Genomic DNA, 16,729 nt, shown 5'->3' on the forward strand with positions numbered 1-16,729 from the left:
TAAAGATAAGAACTTAAAGAATCATAATTTTTGCTCTAACAAGAAAGTACATTTTTGTCAAATTATAGGAGCTCACTTTTATTCATGTCCGTTTGGCAAGGTATTTTCCTTGTCTTAGCAGTTTGTTCCCCGAGTTTGTGTTTGCCAATTCCAATGTTGGCTCTACATGTTGATCTTTGAGAAAATGTCTGGCAAAAAAAAGCAGTTCGGTTGCCTTATTTATAGACAAAAATAACAATTGGTAGTTTCTGATGGTAAACTACTGCCACCTGATGGTCTTGCGACTTACACCTAAAAATAAATTTTCCGTGCTTACGAAGTTAGAGGAACAGTTTTGAGTTTCAAATACTGTACTGTATGAACATTTTCTAATAAACAACATGTCTCATGGTTTTATAACCTTAATCTGCGCTGATGTCATTTCATGTAATGACCAATAGAAGCGTGACTTTTACGACGAGCTACTAGAGGAGCACTAATTTTAAACATACATCTAGGAACGAATGTACGAAAAAGTCAATCAGCGATGTTGCTTTTTCAGGTTTTTGCCAAAATGCCCTTGACACCTGACAAATGTGCTCTTGTATCTACAGACACTGTTTTAAATAAAGCCCTGTTTTGGGTGGATGTAGATTTATTTTTACCCCAAAGGTTAGAGATACTTCTGTGCATGTGGTTATGAAACTAAACTGTGACTTCTTCCATTAACTTTTTGCTCTCACTGTTTTTTCCTCTTTTTTTTTGAATGCAGAGATTCACAAAATAGTCGGGGGACATCCTTTCTAGTAGAATGTTTAGCTTGGTCTCAATGTGTTCATGGTGTACTTTTTCCTCTGCTCCTCCACCCTCCGGAAAGAGAGGCTGGGTAAAGCCGGGGAGGAGGCCTGGAAAGGGTAAGGGGGGTTGTCTGGGAACCCAGGAAGGGGTTACAGCGTACTCGAAGTCAAACCCCTTCTCACTTGCTCCTGAAGGTCCCAAATGCAGAAGAGTGTCTTGGCTTGTGTTTCACAAATGTCTCCTCCACATCACTTGCTTGAAAGTCTGGGAATGTGTTTAAGCCACCCTGTTTATTGAAGAACTTATCAGGGTCTCCCTTTTTAAAGTAGCTCAACAACTTCCTGTGTCATAGTCGGGGAAGTGTTGAGATTGCAATACGATCCACAGTGACACATCATCATGCACATCACAAATGGTCAGCCTCACCACTAATTCCCAGGCCTGTATGTTAAACAATTATTTTCATGCCCCCAGTCATCCAAAAAAAAAGGCATGCCTAGGATTCTTTGGCGCGCCCTGAAAATTCCTGCTTTTCTTTTTCTTTGTGGTCATTTTCTCGCCAGCCTTCCCGCCCACAAAAAAACCACCCCAGTGGAAGTGTAATGTATACAGTGCACACACACACAACGGTACATTCATGCAAACAAAGTCCTCGGGTGTTACTTTGTAGGTTGATTATACGAGTTATTTTAGTTTTTCCTTCACACTCTCTCTACACCACAATGTATAGCCAAGGCAACATTCTGAACGTGTGTGCATGTGTGGTGTTTATAGTTAGACAAAATTGCTTGTTTAGGCTTCAGTTTTAGTCAGAGTGCCGTTTTGTCTCTTATTATTTCCTGCGATTGAAACTACAAGGATACACACACATGCACACACATTTGTTGTGTACAAGTAGTTGCTTTGTTGTATTGTCAGTGCTTCGGCAACATTTTTTTTGTAAAAGGGCAGCTATTCCCATTCCCAAGGCGGTCCTGTTTTTGATATGTGAAATTCCATTGCCCCTACTCAAGGAATATTATAATTTTTTTGCGAAATGGCTCCCAATATGTGTTTTCTGTCAGTAGTTGTATCCAAATGAGCACAGTACCAACACAGGAATGTTTATCACTGACGCTAACATTTTCACACATGAAGTTCATTTGTGTATTATTTTAAAGTGTTGAAAAGGGAAGTGTGTATTATTTAGCGCCATCTAGTGGTGAACTAATTTATTCATTTTAAAAATCCATTATTAATTTCAATAATATGCAAAAAAATGTATGTTCTATGACAAGCTTCGCCACTATCTTTCTGCTACAGATACCCGAAAGGAGAAGAACTTCACGAACGTAGTTAGCCTCTGGTGGTGCTTGTAGCTAGTTTCGGACCCAATAATCGACCGCCGCTTAACTTCCACAGCTGGAGCCTGCAATTCAGGCTCCCGCCTCTTGGTTCCCTCTGCATTGCTCTCGCTAGCTTTTGCTCGCTTCTCCCGCTAGCCGCTCCAGTTCTTGCTAGACGCTCTTGCTCGCCGGGCTGCTCACTCCAAATAATAATTGGTAGTAATTGGTGGCTGCGTATGTGACAAATCAAAGTCTGTAAAAGAGGACGGAATGTACATGCGTGTTAAGTGGCATGTAGAGTATGTGACATGTCAAAACAGTAAACCAGTCAGAAAACAGCGCTGTCATCGCATTTGTGCACAACTCTTCTCTATCAAAGTGTATATTCCTTTCGTTTCATCTTATCTGTCTTCCGCTTGATTCATATATCACATATACATTTATATAAAGAAATAATGGCATTATTATTATTATTATTATTTTTTTTTAATCGTAGCTTTATTTCCCCATCTTGTAGAGAACGTGGCATCCATCTAAATGTAGAGGACCCGGCCTTCGCTTTAGCCAATGAATACAAAGCCAAGAGTGATCTGGGAATGTTGCCTGCTGTTGTGTAACTGCCTTTACACATTAACATCCTAACTCAAAAGATAGAAAAACAGCCTGCTGCATCTTTCTAAGCTGCGTGCCATGCCTGCGCACCAAAATTTGTCAGTCTGGACGTTTATGTCCTGGCCCGCTTCCTGCTCAGTTATGCTTTCTTGTCCATCTTTTTGATACCAGATGGGCTTTGTCACGACTTGCGGGGCGAGACTGGCAGCAGCGAGGCTGTAAATTAGGGTTGTAGAAAGAAATGGGTGGTTTTATGAGAGTTTACAGACCTTCACTTTTAATGAGAAAGGAAAGCAATTGTGTTGTAGACAAAGGGAAGAGTTTATAGTCTGTTGGGATCAGCGGGAGAACTGGAATGACGAGAAACCTTGAGAGGGAAGGGCAGGAAGGAAGGATGGATGAGAGGCCGATCAAACTGCTGGCAGGAATCCACAAGCTCTTTGGATTTAAAAGCTCAGTCCGCCGTCTGGTAAACGTCAGTGGCTACACTGCACACATGTAAAATGAACCGGGGGGGTTGGTTTTGTTCATGTTGCAGCTGTTCCCTTCATTCATGCCTATCCGGACCCCCCAACTAACTAGCGACATTTGCACACGCACAAACAACAGCAGACACTCGCAGGCTTGGCGCATGGGTCAGAAGTCAGATTTTGCTTGACACAACCTGGATCTGATTACCACCCCTCCCCCATGTGACCGTCTGGGCTTTTAACTGTTTGTAAGTGTGTTTGCATGTGTCTGTGCGTGTGCTTACGCGGCACCCTCATATTTGCAACACTTGTTTGTGTTTGAGTGCCAGTGGTTCTATGCCCACAGCGGGGCTCTGTAATTACAACAAGACCCCTTAATCCACAGCAGAGACGACTACGAAGGGGACTCAACCCTACAGTTTAAGAGCATAAATGCTGTTCTGCTAATGCACCACTATCGCTCCACCCGGTTGTGGAAACTTCGTTTTGGATTTTTCTTTTTGGTCAGTTTTTTTTAATACAAGCTACAGTAATGATGGAAAATATAGAGGAATCTGTAAGTGTTTAGTAGTTGGTTTGACTTCACTTCCCCAGAGCTCCGGATTTGGACTTTCACCACAAAGTACAAACCTTTAACTTTAAATTGAAAGTGTTTACTCTCATTGGTTGAACTTGAGTGTCTTTTATGCTTAGCAGCAAAAGCCTCCAATTAGTCATATAAATATATCAGTTTAAATGTCTGCATGAACGTATTGTATATTAAAGGGGAAGTCAACCTTAAACATTACTTGACAATAATATGTATGTGACATTCACGAGTATAAAAATGACATTCTGATTAATATTACATTTGTGGAATGAGCTATGAATCAAAATCCAGCCATTCTTATCCATCTCAGGGGGCGGCCATTTTGCCACATGCTGTTGACTGAAGATGACCTCACAGTTGCTCAGGGCTCAGGCAATGACCAATCAAAGCTCACCTGTTTTCTGAAGCTGAGCTGTAATTGGTTGTGGTCATTCCATCACGATTAATTTGCACCAACTAAGCATTTCATTGATATTTGAATACACTTGAATCCGTTTGTTGTCCTTATAGACCGGAAAGTTTATAACGATGAATAAGTGATAACTCGTTAGGTAACCACGTTCTCTGCACGTTAGCCTATTACATGAAACTGAGCAGAAAAATTAATTAATTCAAATTTAGGTGAAGATTGGCCTTATGGGTGGTTTGAATAAAAAAAAATGTAATGCCTGTTGTAATTAGGGCAAAGTGTGGGCAGTGCTCACTACATCCAGCTGATATATAAAAATGTGTGCTTATATATGCTTTGAGGTAGTATTGGCCAGCACTATTATTTTTCAATCAAACCCATTTAGAACTGTTAAACCATAACAGAGATCAGCTCTTGATCAGTTCCTTTCTACTTTTTCTTGTGAAACTAAAAGATTAGTTAATCTTAGGCGTTTTGGCAGATCCATATAAGTGCTCACTGTTGAAGTTTGTTTCTAAAAGTCTCCCAAGTTTGCACTGTTTTGATTCCTTCCTGTTAGTTTCTCGCTACAGGAAGCATGTGGCTGCCTCCAGTTGTGTTTATTTGTATAAAGGGTTGGAGTGTCACGTCAGAGCTGTAACCTCGGGTCGGGAGAAATGTATGTTTGGAAATGTTTAATGCTTTTTGTTCAGTAGACGTCCCTATAAACTATACCTTATGTTCTCACACACTTATGGTATGCAGACTTGTTGCAGCAGGATTCAAGGGACCACACGTGCCTTGTAATTTCAGTCCCAGAATGCAACTTTGTTTTGATTGCCAATATTCCAACGTTTCCCTTGTGCGCTACACTAATTGGCTAAGGTACAGCTGCAGTCTTATGCGATCCAGTTCTTACAATGATGGATCTTATCAAAATCCATAACGTGCAGATGTACCTAATGTTTTGACCATGAGTGAACATAACATTAATATGGGCTTGAGCTTTGCTACTTGAAGTTAAATAGTTAAAAACACATTAAAGTACCAGCTAAACATTAAAATACATGTTGCGTTATTTTATTGACAGTTGAATTTTCACTTGCGTGAATACTGAAAAAACAGATGTTCCTCGTCTGTTGTCAGTAGAAAGTGTTGACACCCACACTCTATAATCAAATAACCTCAAATACCATTGACTGACAAGAGTCCATTGCTATAGTAGTAAACACGGTCCAGTTATTTGTGTGTGAAAATGTTACGTAACCCGTGATTCATCATTCAATCTTTGTAAGTCCTTTTTAATGGCCACATCTGTGTAATTTGAAACTGCTGCATTGGAATTTGCAGCTGGGAAGCGGTTTCTGCCTGTGGCTTGATGTGAAAAACAAAAGCAAAAATTTATTCCATGACACTCTATTATACTGGAATGACATCCAGCCAAATAAATTGTTCTTGCATATGCTCAATGAATATCATACTGAATGAAAATAGAGTATAAAAAAAAGTAGAACAGTGCAAAACGTGCAGTTTGTTGATTGCCCACTGCTTGAGCTCGTTTCTTTGTCCATCAGTGTTTAGTATCGGAGCATTTTCACAAGTACTACTGAGCATAGATGTGCAGTATCTAGCAATTTCCTTGACTGACTATGGGGCAATTAACAAGCAAAGCAAGTAGGTATTATTTTTAATGGTATGGGAAAATATGGCAGTATGCGGCATAGTGGTAAACCTACCACTAGGCGGTTATGCAATTCTGGGTTTAAATCTCACCTCTGTCCCTCATATGTGGAGTTTGCTTGTTCTCCCTGTGCTTTCATGGGTTTCCTCTGGGAGCTCTGGCTTCCTCCCACATTCTAAAAGCATGCATGTTAGGTTATTTGAAGATTCTAGATTGCCCTTTGATATGAACGCAAGGTGAGCTGTGCCACAGCACTGTGACTGTAGCTCAATTTCTCATGGCTGACGTCATGTTGGGCTTCTTCAGACGGCAAACTAGAGACTGCATCAAGAGCACATCTGCTGGCTGCAACAAAGCAGTGCAGGCCAACAGGCATTTAATCATCATTTCACGCAATCGACCGGATTCTTATTGTGTAATGAATGACTAATGCCTATAACTAGTTTCAGATTTTGATCAAACAGAGCATTTATCCTCATCCTTAGATCAGTTGTTGATATTTTAAAAGAACAAACTGAACTCTGTGATCGTGCAATAGAGATTTTTAAAAACTGAGTGCAGGGGGAAAACTGATGTCTGTCTCTTAAGCTGCGAATCTGCATCTTGTTTTGTTGTTGAGACTAAACATATACGTAATAGGTTGGCAAAATATGTAAGCAGTAACTAAACATTATACAAGTAAACATTTGTAGTTTTTTGTTTGCTGCGATACCACATAACTTTTAGGTGCGGTCAAATATTTAAATGGTGCCTTTTTGTACAGTTATTATTATTTTCTTTTAGTTTCCATTACTTTTTATATCAACCGTAGCTTCTCATGTGGAGATTTTTACAGTCCAACTAAACAGTAGTTTAGTGTTAGAAATGTGATTAAGTATAGTCTGCACTATGCAGTGTTGATTGTTAGGAAGCATTGCGGTGGAGAGGTGGTGGTGGGAGGGGGTGAGTTCACAATCCTCCTGTGACATCAAGTTTATGATAGTTCCAGTCAGTGAAGGCTCTGCAGCAAAGAAAGACACTCTGAGCTTTATACATAAATGAGCCTTGTTTTCTCTTCACACAGCCGCACGCAAACACACACATATTAATGTTTGATCGTGGCTGTGAATAATTAATGTATCTTTATTTGTCCCTCCGGTGTCCTGCAGTCCTTTTTGCTTCTCCTTTTCAGTCACCTCCCTCCTACTTCTTTCTCGCTTGCTCATAAATCCCATTTTTATGTTTGTCCCTCCCTCAGGACGCCACTGCCTCGCTTAGGCCCTCGTGATTGGATGAAGAGAGAAACGCAGACTACCGGCATGGACGTGCTCCATCTATATTTCGCATAATGCTCGGCCGCTGGTAAGTAGAGCAATTGTTGGAATGTTTTTCACAAATAGTATAACATTTACTTGGGCACTATTAACTCATTCACTCCCATTTTCACTGAAGCAACCCCCTTCGCTCCAGGCTGTTTTACTGGATTTTGACTGATTTTGCAAGACCCACAGAATATTGTGTTCTATTGCTATAAAAACATGGAACCTACCAAAAGAAAGATTAGAGTCTCTTCTTTCATCAGGAAAAAAGTATATTTCTATCTCTTTCCGTTTTGCAGCAATTAGCATTAGAATATAGCTAAGTTTCATCATTATTCACAAATATGTTTAAAGCACTAGCGAAGAGCTTTTTTGCAACATGGTTGATCTCTTATACTCTGCTGCCACCGGCTGGCCGTTTTTGTTTTTGTTTTGTTTTGAATAACTACCATTGCTTCAAGCGTTCTCTTCGGGCTGCATCAAAGCCTTCTGTATGCTCTAGCATAAAAGAAAAAATATTATTTTTTAAATACGTTCATGGGACCATGGCAATATTTAAAATAGAACGTTTATATATGTTACTTACTGAGAAAAATAAATATGAAGTACACCACAACAGACAAACTGCAGCCCTGTGGTTTGGCTAAATAATAGTATATTCAAGGTGAGCAATGCAGTTCAGCAGCTTCAAGGTTATATTTTGATGATACTACTGTAGTTTGTACTGCAATTCGAATGGTTGCCTTTTCTCTTATTGCCATTGATTGTTAGCGCAACTCGACATGGCTCCAGTCTTCTCAATTTTGAGAATTTTTATTGCCATATCCAGGTACTACCTGGCTTCCAGTCTGACACTATGGATGATGTAAACGGCTCCTGATTGTGTCAAGATTTGTCCCTATTGCTTCATGTTGAAGACACAAAGCTAGAAGACAAAAATAAACACACACGCTAATCTTAGTTTTGCTTCTTTATTATAAATGTAGGCCATCTCTAGCTTTTAGTTTAATTACCCTTTTTCATAGCAGTCATTTTAAGACAGTTTCTGCTTAGCAGGCTTACACAAAAATGCTTAACAGAAAACCTGGGACGCTGCATAAAGAGAGAATGAATAAGGCAATCAATTTGGGTTTAAGATTACGGTATAGATACTAGAAAGTATTAATTCTGAGTCAATGTAGCATAACAGAATCATAATTGCACAGTCCTTCAGTTCATCATCCCCCATGAACCCGAACGCAGCAGATGAGCAAACTGTGAAAAACAATGCAATGATTTTTATTCTTTCATTAACACTTCATCCTTGGTGGAGGTCAATATTCCACTTACTCCACTTAACCATCCTAGTTATATATGGTCATTGCAGTGAATTAAAACTAATACATCTAACAACATGAAGTAAGTTGTATATTGGATATTCGATATTCAAAAGGCATTCAATACTCAGTAAATTCTGAATGAAAAGAGTCCTGCTATTGAAGGTGATTAATCGCTGTACCCTCTGCGGGGATTGTCTTCAGACAAGCCAGAAAATAATTTCATTCCATTGCTCGCAAGACGGCATTTTCCTCAAGAAGTCTTTTTATTACTTTCTGCAAGGAAATTTTAAATTCATGCCAGAGATATGCACATGCAAATACACATACAAATTGTGGGGAAAGGACTGAAAGGGGAGGTTGTTAGCGTGAAGATTTGGGGGCTTCGGAGATTTCCAGGAAGCTTTTTTTTTTAATCCAACCATGTCTTGCTATGTATTGTAAGTGTGGGGTCCACATGTGTCTGCATGTCTCTGAGTGATTCATAGCACTATTAAAGCTAATCTTCAGGTCCCCTACCTCCTCCCTTAGCCAACATATGGTCAATAGTTACTAATAATAACAAATTAACTAATCTCACTCAACATGGTATTGATTTGTATTTACCGCAGTGGCTTAAATGACCATTACACCACGCAATGGTAGGAATCTCCTAAATATAAAGATTGATTACTTTTTTGTCAAATAAATGTTTTTACATTATGAATTGTCTGCCTACCAGCCTCCACTTTTATTTTGTAATAAAATGCACAGTTTTGCTTTATTGCCATCGGCAGGGAGAAATCGTTGTTGTGCACGATATGCAGAACAACGATGCAAAGAGGTCACCTTGGATTGATTGGTACTTCATCCTCTACATTTTTAGATGTGCTATTAAGAGCTGCTGTGCCTTCTCCATAGAAACCAGCTGTCGCTGAGGTTTCGCATTGATGAATTTGGTCTCTGAGGGAACACTGAGACTTAAGAAGATTCTCCACATTCTTCTCCTGATCATTCCTTCTTTGCTTTTTCCCCCTCGGTGGTGTTCAGATGTGCAGCTGAGTGTGCTGAACCCTGAACCGTGACCAGCGCCTGCTCTATGACTGACCTCCTGTCAGGTACACAAGACATGCACACACACGCACACACAGACGCATACTGGCACACATGGTTTTTCACACATGCTGTGTTTGTGTTAGGGATTTAAATGAAATGAAAACCTCCAGGCTCGCACCCCCACTGCTGAATGTTTAAGTATACAGATAATGATTCAGCTCCAGGCTGTAGGGTAAAAGTACATCAGTAGTTACTGAAACAAAAAGAGTCAATGATTTTAAAAAGGGGGAAAAAAACAATTAATTTGTCACGATGGACAGGTGAGCGTTTCGGTTCGGCACTATTAACTACTTAATCTGCGGCAAATAAATCTCAACATTTTAATGCAGCGTCGGCGGAAACATAATAAGAAATTTCTCGGTTGCTTTCATCTAATAAATCTGTAGTTAATTATTTAGCTCACTGCAAAGTTTGTGGAAGTACTGCACACAATTCTGCGAAGTTTTATCAGCACAGAATAACATGAATATCACATGAGAACGGAACAAAGCAATCATGGGCCGTTTAAGTATGCATTGCGCCATGAAAAACATGAATATTGGAGTAAACTGTTTTATTTTTCATGTTCCTTTCATTGTGTGATGCATTACATCTGAAAGTAATTTGTGTAATGAGGTGCCACCCCAAAAAAATTTATCCCCCCCCCATGTAATTGCACATCCACTACAGAAGTTGGCAGTGGCGCACTCATTGTCAGAAAGTACGCAAGGAGCATTAGCTCCTCTGCAGAGATGTACTTAGAACAATTTGATAGACAAATTATATTATAGTATTTATGTGGGTACAAATTATTTTCTTCTTCCTGGGGGGTGTAACAAAAAACTGACAAGCACTGTTTTAACCCCAACTAAAAACTACAAGTCTACAAATAAATCCTGCAGCATTGTCTCTGTCCAGTCACAAGTCCAAAGACATGAGCAGGACAATTTGTGGATGCCTCACCATGATAACAAGCCTGCTTGCAATGCTCTGACTGAGCAGCCGACAGTTCCTGCCCAAGAAGACCTTAACCATGCTGGAACAACCTTCTGTCCTTACCCGAACAGGCTCCGTGTGATTTTTTTTTTTCTCCATCTTTTGAAACCTCAAGGAAGTCATCAGGTTTGAAGTCCTGGGTGACATCATGTTGGCTGTGATGACGGAGCTGCAGAGAATCCCAGAAGAATCCTTCGGGATTACTTTGAAGAAGAAAACTATTAGCTTGTATTAAAATTGTATTTTGTGTGGCACCAGTTCTGGTCTGGAACGTTGACAGACCTCATATTGCTGCTTTTGAACTGTAATGTGTTTTACTACGTCTGCATTGCTTTGAGGTTTTTACAAAAGTCATGCTGTATTTATGTAAGGATGTTACCTTTGTGGTGCATTACTCCCAACACTGCTTATTTTGTTGCAGTGTCTCAACTATTTATGGGTTTTAAAACACCTATTGGTGCACATTACTCGTCCCAGCAGGTTTACGAACTTGGCGACCCCTTAAATTTGATCGGCAACACCTAGTGCAAGAGATTTCTACACTATTCCCCGCAGTACCCGGTGGATTTATTACCTCTGCCAAGGAGGTTATGTTTCCATTGAGTTTATTTATTAGTTAGTGTGCAACTTCGTGCCTAGAGTTTTTGATACAATATATTAACCTGGATTGTTTTAATAATTAGGTAATCTTCTAGTTACAAGAAGCCTTTATACATAGAGATCTAGTTTTGATGAAAATGAGAGGGTCTCCGAGTACCCATTTTTTTTTCTCTACAGTTTTTTTTATACTTTAAAATCCCTTCAACGGGAAACACAATTCACACTCTGTCTGCTGTATATTTGTGTTGAATTTATTGCATGGAAAATAGATTACAAGAATACACACATTCAGTTTTCCTATATATGAGATGAGGCGTTCTGCAGTTGACGTTTACATTGAGCATGTGGGGGAAGTCAAAAATTGAAGATGTTTCCCACCACTGCTAAATGACATTTGTCCTTTTTATGCCGAATATACACTAGGGTGACCAAATGTCCTCTTTTGCTTGGACATGTCCACTTTTTTACATTCTCTCTGGCCGTCTATGGAAAATGTCATGAAAAATTCATGAAAATGTCCAGTTTTCAATCTTTTCAAAGTACCAAACAGCATGTGTTGAATTTGACTGACACTTTGCGTGACAAATGGGGGGCAGACTGCACCATGTTGTTGCCGCGACTAACTGACTGCGCTCTACTCCCAAATCGATCGCGAAGTGTCTAGGGGGGAAAAAAGCAGGTTTTGCGTGTGCGTATTATTGTTGTTATATATTGATTTTTTGTTTTTTAAAGAAAAAGTAGGTCAGCTTTTTACGTACAGTGCATCACTTCCTGAACGTTCAAAAAAGGTGCTGAGCCGTGTCGTGCTCTGCGCTCCCATAAGAAGACTTGGTCATGGCGTGGGTTTGAATTTGAGGTGAACATAAAAAAGAAATCAATCTTCGATCTTGATTTGAACAAAAGTTGCTAAATTTATGCTGGGGTAGATTCATTGGCAAACTAAAATTATTTTTGATTAATCCAGATCGGACTGTTTGCAATTTAATTAGGAAAATCCCAATTCAAACTCGAGTATCTGGGTCAGACTCATTCGTTATTTTTTGTACTGTATGGATGTTAATGGATGAATAAAGGTAACGCTCCATCCCGAATCAAGGGAGTAACTATATTTTACAAGTAGCAAATGTTTCAGCCTTGGCGGAGGTTTCTTTTAGTGCATTCACTTTTGACGTTCTTTTCTCTTTCAGTGGATCTATCTGACTGCCATGATGATGTCAGTAGACGTGACCAATCGCAATGGCCCCTCTGCCAAGCCTCCAACTTCACTCAGCCTGCGCTCCTCCCACAATCAGCTCCTCAGCAGTGACGTCATCAAACAGGGCTCATCCACGCCGCCCAAGTGTCGCAAAAAGTACGCGCTCACAAATATCCAGACTGCCATGGGCCTCGGGGAGGCGCTGCCACCTTCATCATCACCCTCTTCATCGCCTTCACAACTGCTGACCCCCAACAATCCCAAACTGGCCAAGAACGGGGTCAACCAGCTCCGTAAAGCTGGACAGGATCACAATAAAAATACGACAGACCTTGAGTGTAACTCAGAAATCATAACAGATGATCTGAGTGTTAACACACCTGAGGAGCTTGAAAGCCACATGGAGGATCTTGCCGAGTTGCACCCAAACGGTAACACTGACCCTGAGTCGGACCAAAGGTCAGAATCGGAGAGCGGCTGCAACGTCAACTTGACCGTTGATCTCAAACTCAACGGCAACTCAGGAGACATCGTTTATGAATTGAACATTGAGGCGGAGCAAAGGGACGACATCAGCATCCTGTCCGAGAAGGAGCTAAAGTCCTTGATGAAGGCTGAGGACGATGAGGCGGCGGAGGAGCATCAAGATGATGAGAAGAAACCATTATTGTTTATTAAGAGCGAGTCTCCAGTGAATACTTCATCCACTTTGGAGATCATCTCAGACCTCCGTTTGAAGGACTCCCCTGTGCCCCCTCCACCTTTCCCACCTAGACAAGCCAGCCCAGAGGACACACCTTTACTCTCGGTGGCCTCCTGCTCCTCCTCTTCCTCGTCCTCTCCAGAGACTAAGAAAGACAGAAGGACCGGCGCAAAGACGGACTGCGCTCTGAACCGTATCCAGAATTTGAACCCGAGCGATGAGGAGTTGAGTTGGACCACTTTGTCCCAGGAGAGCAACTCCCCTGAGGAGACAGGTACACACGCCTTTTTGTTTTAGATTTACTGTGTGTCTTTGTAGGTTTGCTTTGGATTCTTCTTCTTTGGCCCTTCATCCATTTATGGTGACTTTATTAGTGCACATATACCTAATTTGGGACATTGCTGAAACAGAATAACAAACACTCCAGTCTGCAGTAAATCCCCCACAATCCCTCTGGGATAGCAAGTTCTTCCATAGCCTCATGGGTGGTGATCCATTTAGACAGCATCCTGTTTCAATCTGTGTCCTGTTCCCTGTGTGTGTCTGCAAGTTAAATATGTAGCAAACTTAATCTCTCATTTACTTTTTTTTTCTCAATTGCCAAATGTTTTTTGTTTTATATTCCTTAGAGGTAGGCTATTTTAGATCCTGATAATCTCAATTCATCCATTTTCTATACCGCTTGTCCTTATCAGGGTCACGGGTAAGCAATCCCTGTTGACTTTGTACGAAAAGACTGGATTGGTTGTCAGTAAATCACATACTTTAATTAGCATCTATTTAATCATACTTTTTAAAGAAATAACTTACTGAGGTTTTTGAGTTACAACTTGGCTTTGTGCACAAAAACCTCACATTAATTTTGTATGCGAACATGGGCAAGAATGCAGTATACAGGAAATCCATCAATTTTCTAGACCGATTTTCTACATTTTGGGTCGCTGGTAACTGTAACCCATCCAAGCTAAGTTTGGGCAGTTAATCGCACAGCACATACTGACGAACAATTATTCAAATTCGCAGCTTTTAATTGACGTCATGGAGGGATGGCTGTGTCACAATGTTTCCCAAATCTTAGTTATCTTTTTTTTTCTCATCTATTTAAAAACATCTCTTTTTTTTTTATCTCCCTGAATACTGACCTCCTGTTTCCATGCCAGTGTTGCATTGAGCGCAATAATATAGCGCTGTTGTGACATTGTGAAGTTCTACTTGGATGTAGCTCAATTAAGCAATACAACATGAACACAATACTAAAGATATAGTGGACGCCATGTTGTTTGTGGTACTTTAGACAGTACTAAGACTGAATCAACGCTGCTTCTGCCGGTTTCAGCTAACTAGTGCACTCCCTGCCTTACAATTGTCCCTAATCAATTACACATAACATTCTTCATGATCAATTTATTGACTAACTGATTAGGACGCCCATCCCGAGTGCCCATTTAATCTACGAAATTACAGGATGGCTGTAGCAGCTTGATGCTTTATTGCTTTTCTCTTCCAAAGGTCCGTCCACTCGTGTTCGTCAGCGTTGTGTAAAAATCTTGCCATTCATGTCAGTCGGGCCTTTAAAAGCCTCTTATTGTTGTCAATCTCATCCATCTACTTCTGAGTGGCCTGTGACATGAGTGCAGTAGTACACCAAGCTTTCAAGCCTTTGTGAGTTATGAGGCTAACTAGCCGTTTAATTTCTCCCAGAATACGTCTCATTTTACCCTGTGTGCCTCCGTGGATTCTTTTTCATTCAAGTGAACCACAAAATTGTGTAATGCTATGCGGTGCTGAGTAACTGCTTGTTACAGGGCCATATATGCTGTATCATGCACATTACAACATTATAAAAAAAAGTCCTTAATAAGTCATCACTTTATAGTCATTATTCTAATTTATTCCATTTTTGTCACTAATCAAAATTAATTTGGCCGACATGCGGACCCTTTCGTGGGAGGAGGTCACATATATAGTAAATTCCTCAGCTTCTACTGCTTAGTATCAACATATTAGCATTACCATAGCTCACCGTTTATGTTGATAGGTAGGAGTTAGCTGACATTTTTCTAGCTAGGAAACATTACAGGTGGTCAGATAATACCAGTATTCTTTTTGAATAGCAGTGAAAGAAACACACTTTTGGCATGTGAATGTGCTAATTTTGCCAAGGTGTTACTGGCAAGCTAACTGACATTGTTTTTATTTATTTAGTCATATTGTGCACATTTTTTCTGCCGACTAAATGCCGCCATCAAATGTCAGCAAACTGTCAGCACTGCTAAATGTCTGATCCTAGAATCTCCCCTGCTAAATTTCCACAATTGAGTATGACATAGTTCTCCATCCTTGCACACGTTTTCAATAATTATCTTCAAACACGTTTAAACTCTTTAGAAACAAATTCACTTTCTGGAGTCTTTAAGACGCGTATGACCTCCAAAAGCGAATTTAGCTCACAGCATTTCCCAGAAGCTGAGCTGAAAGCGGTTAAAAAGTAATATCTTTTCGCTGTGTGTTTCTTATGCAATCCCTAAAGTTACACTAAAACATCTTGGACCGAACTGTAGATCCTGCCCCTGGTGACTTGCAAACATCTGCAAATTTAATGTGTTTCAAGTTTATTTAACATCAACTTGGTATGGTGTCTTGTTGCTGCCTTGTTTCTGAAACCAACTCAATTCTACTTTCTACATTTCATTTTTCTCTGATTCTCTCTGGAGTCGGTATATGAGATCAATATGTGTAGCAATGGGGAATCAGTGTTATATTCTCAAAATTCATCATCCTCTTGTTTGTTTCCTGAATATTTCTTGAATTTATCAACATTTAACCCATAGTTGTCCGTACTTCCCATCTGCCTGCCGCTAGTGCTGACAAAGCAGGGTTGTTTTCCCAGGTGTGTGTCAGATTCCTCGCGGGATGTTGCGGTTTCGAGGGCCTGTATGACAACGCTTTCGCACTAGGGAGCCAAAACACGCAAGCGCGCTCACATAAACACTCGCACACAGTCGTGCATGGTTGAACAAGAGGTCTGAAAACATTCTATAACATTCCGAAGAAAATTGGAGCTGAATATTTGGCTTTCCTTGCTTAAACAGACAGATTTGAATCTTCATCACCTCTTTTCGATGACCTGAGGGTTGCTAGGGCAACCGTATGAGGTGAAGACATTTTGCAATCAACATTTCATGAGGATGAGTGAGACAGATGTTTTGAGTGTAGTTCAGCAAACCGAAAACATACTGTATGTAACCTGGCATCTTTTGCCATCTCTCTCGTTGGCTTTTCTCCCCCTTTTGTCGTGTCCTCCCTCCCTCACCTCACCTCTCCGGCTCTCGTCACCCCCCTCTCTCTCGCAATGCGCCCCCCACCCCTCGCCGTCCTCTCTCCTCTCTGTCGGTTGTGTGTGTTTGGCAACAGCTCTGGGTTTTCATGCCGTACAAGGCAGCTGGCAAACTACAGTATGATGCTGGGGAAAGACTACATGCTTGCTATTGTCATTGTCAATTACGAGGGTAGGTGTGTTTCTCGGTCTCTCTGTGACTGTGGGCTAGTTTGAGCTGTGCATGTGTGTGAGTGAGGTAGTGAATGGGATTCCAAGTTTTATTACCATGACAGTTTTCTGAATGTCTGCCATTTGTGTGCGTGCTGTTGGTGTAAGTACGTATTGATCGGATTAGTGCAGCTTGTGTGTGTGTGTGTTTGCATTTA

General features: G+C 40.6%; 1 protein-coding gene across 3 annotated transcripts in view; it reads left to right on the top strand.

Annotated features, from left to right (window-relative positions):
• apbb2b (amyloid beta (A4) precursor protein-binding, family B, member 2b) overlaps positions 1-16,729 on the top strand; it is a 51,091-nt gene that overhangs the window by 7,725 nt on the left and 26,637 nt on the right. For all 3 annotated transcript variants that reach the window (XM_086082468.1, XM_086082470.1, XM_086082469.1), the window contains exons 2-4: positions 7,080-7,183; positions 9,486-9,553; positions 12,314-13,298. In XM_086082468.1, coding sequence (XP_085938594.1) covers positions 12,332-13,298 — 967 coding nt within the window. In that variant the 5' untranslated portion in view covers positions 7,080-7,183; positions 9,486-9,553; positions 12,314-12,331. The remainder of the gene's footprint in view (positions 1-7,079; positions 7,184-9,485; positions 9,554-12,313; positions 13,299-16,729) is intronic.

This window comes from Leptonotus elevatus, chromosome 8, assembly GCF_054856555.1.
Source record: "Leptonotus elevatus isolate MCC_2025b chromosome 8, RoL_Lele_1.0, whole genome shotgun sequence".
NCBI classification, from domain to species: domain Eukaryota; kingdom Metazoa; phylum Chordata; class Actinopteri; order Syngnathiformes; family Syngnathidae; genus Leptonotus; species Leptonotus elevatus.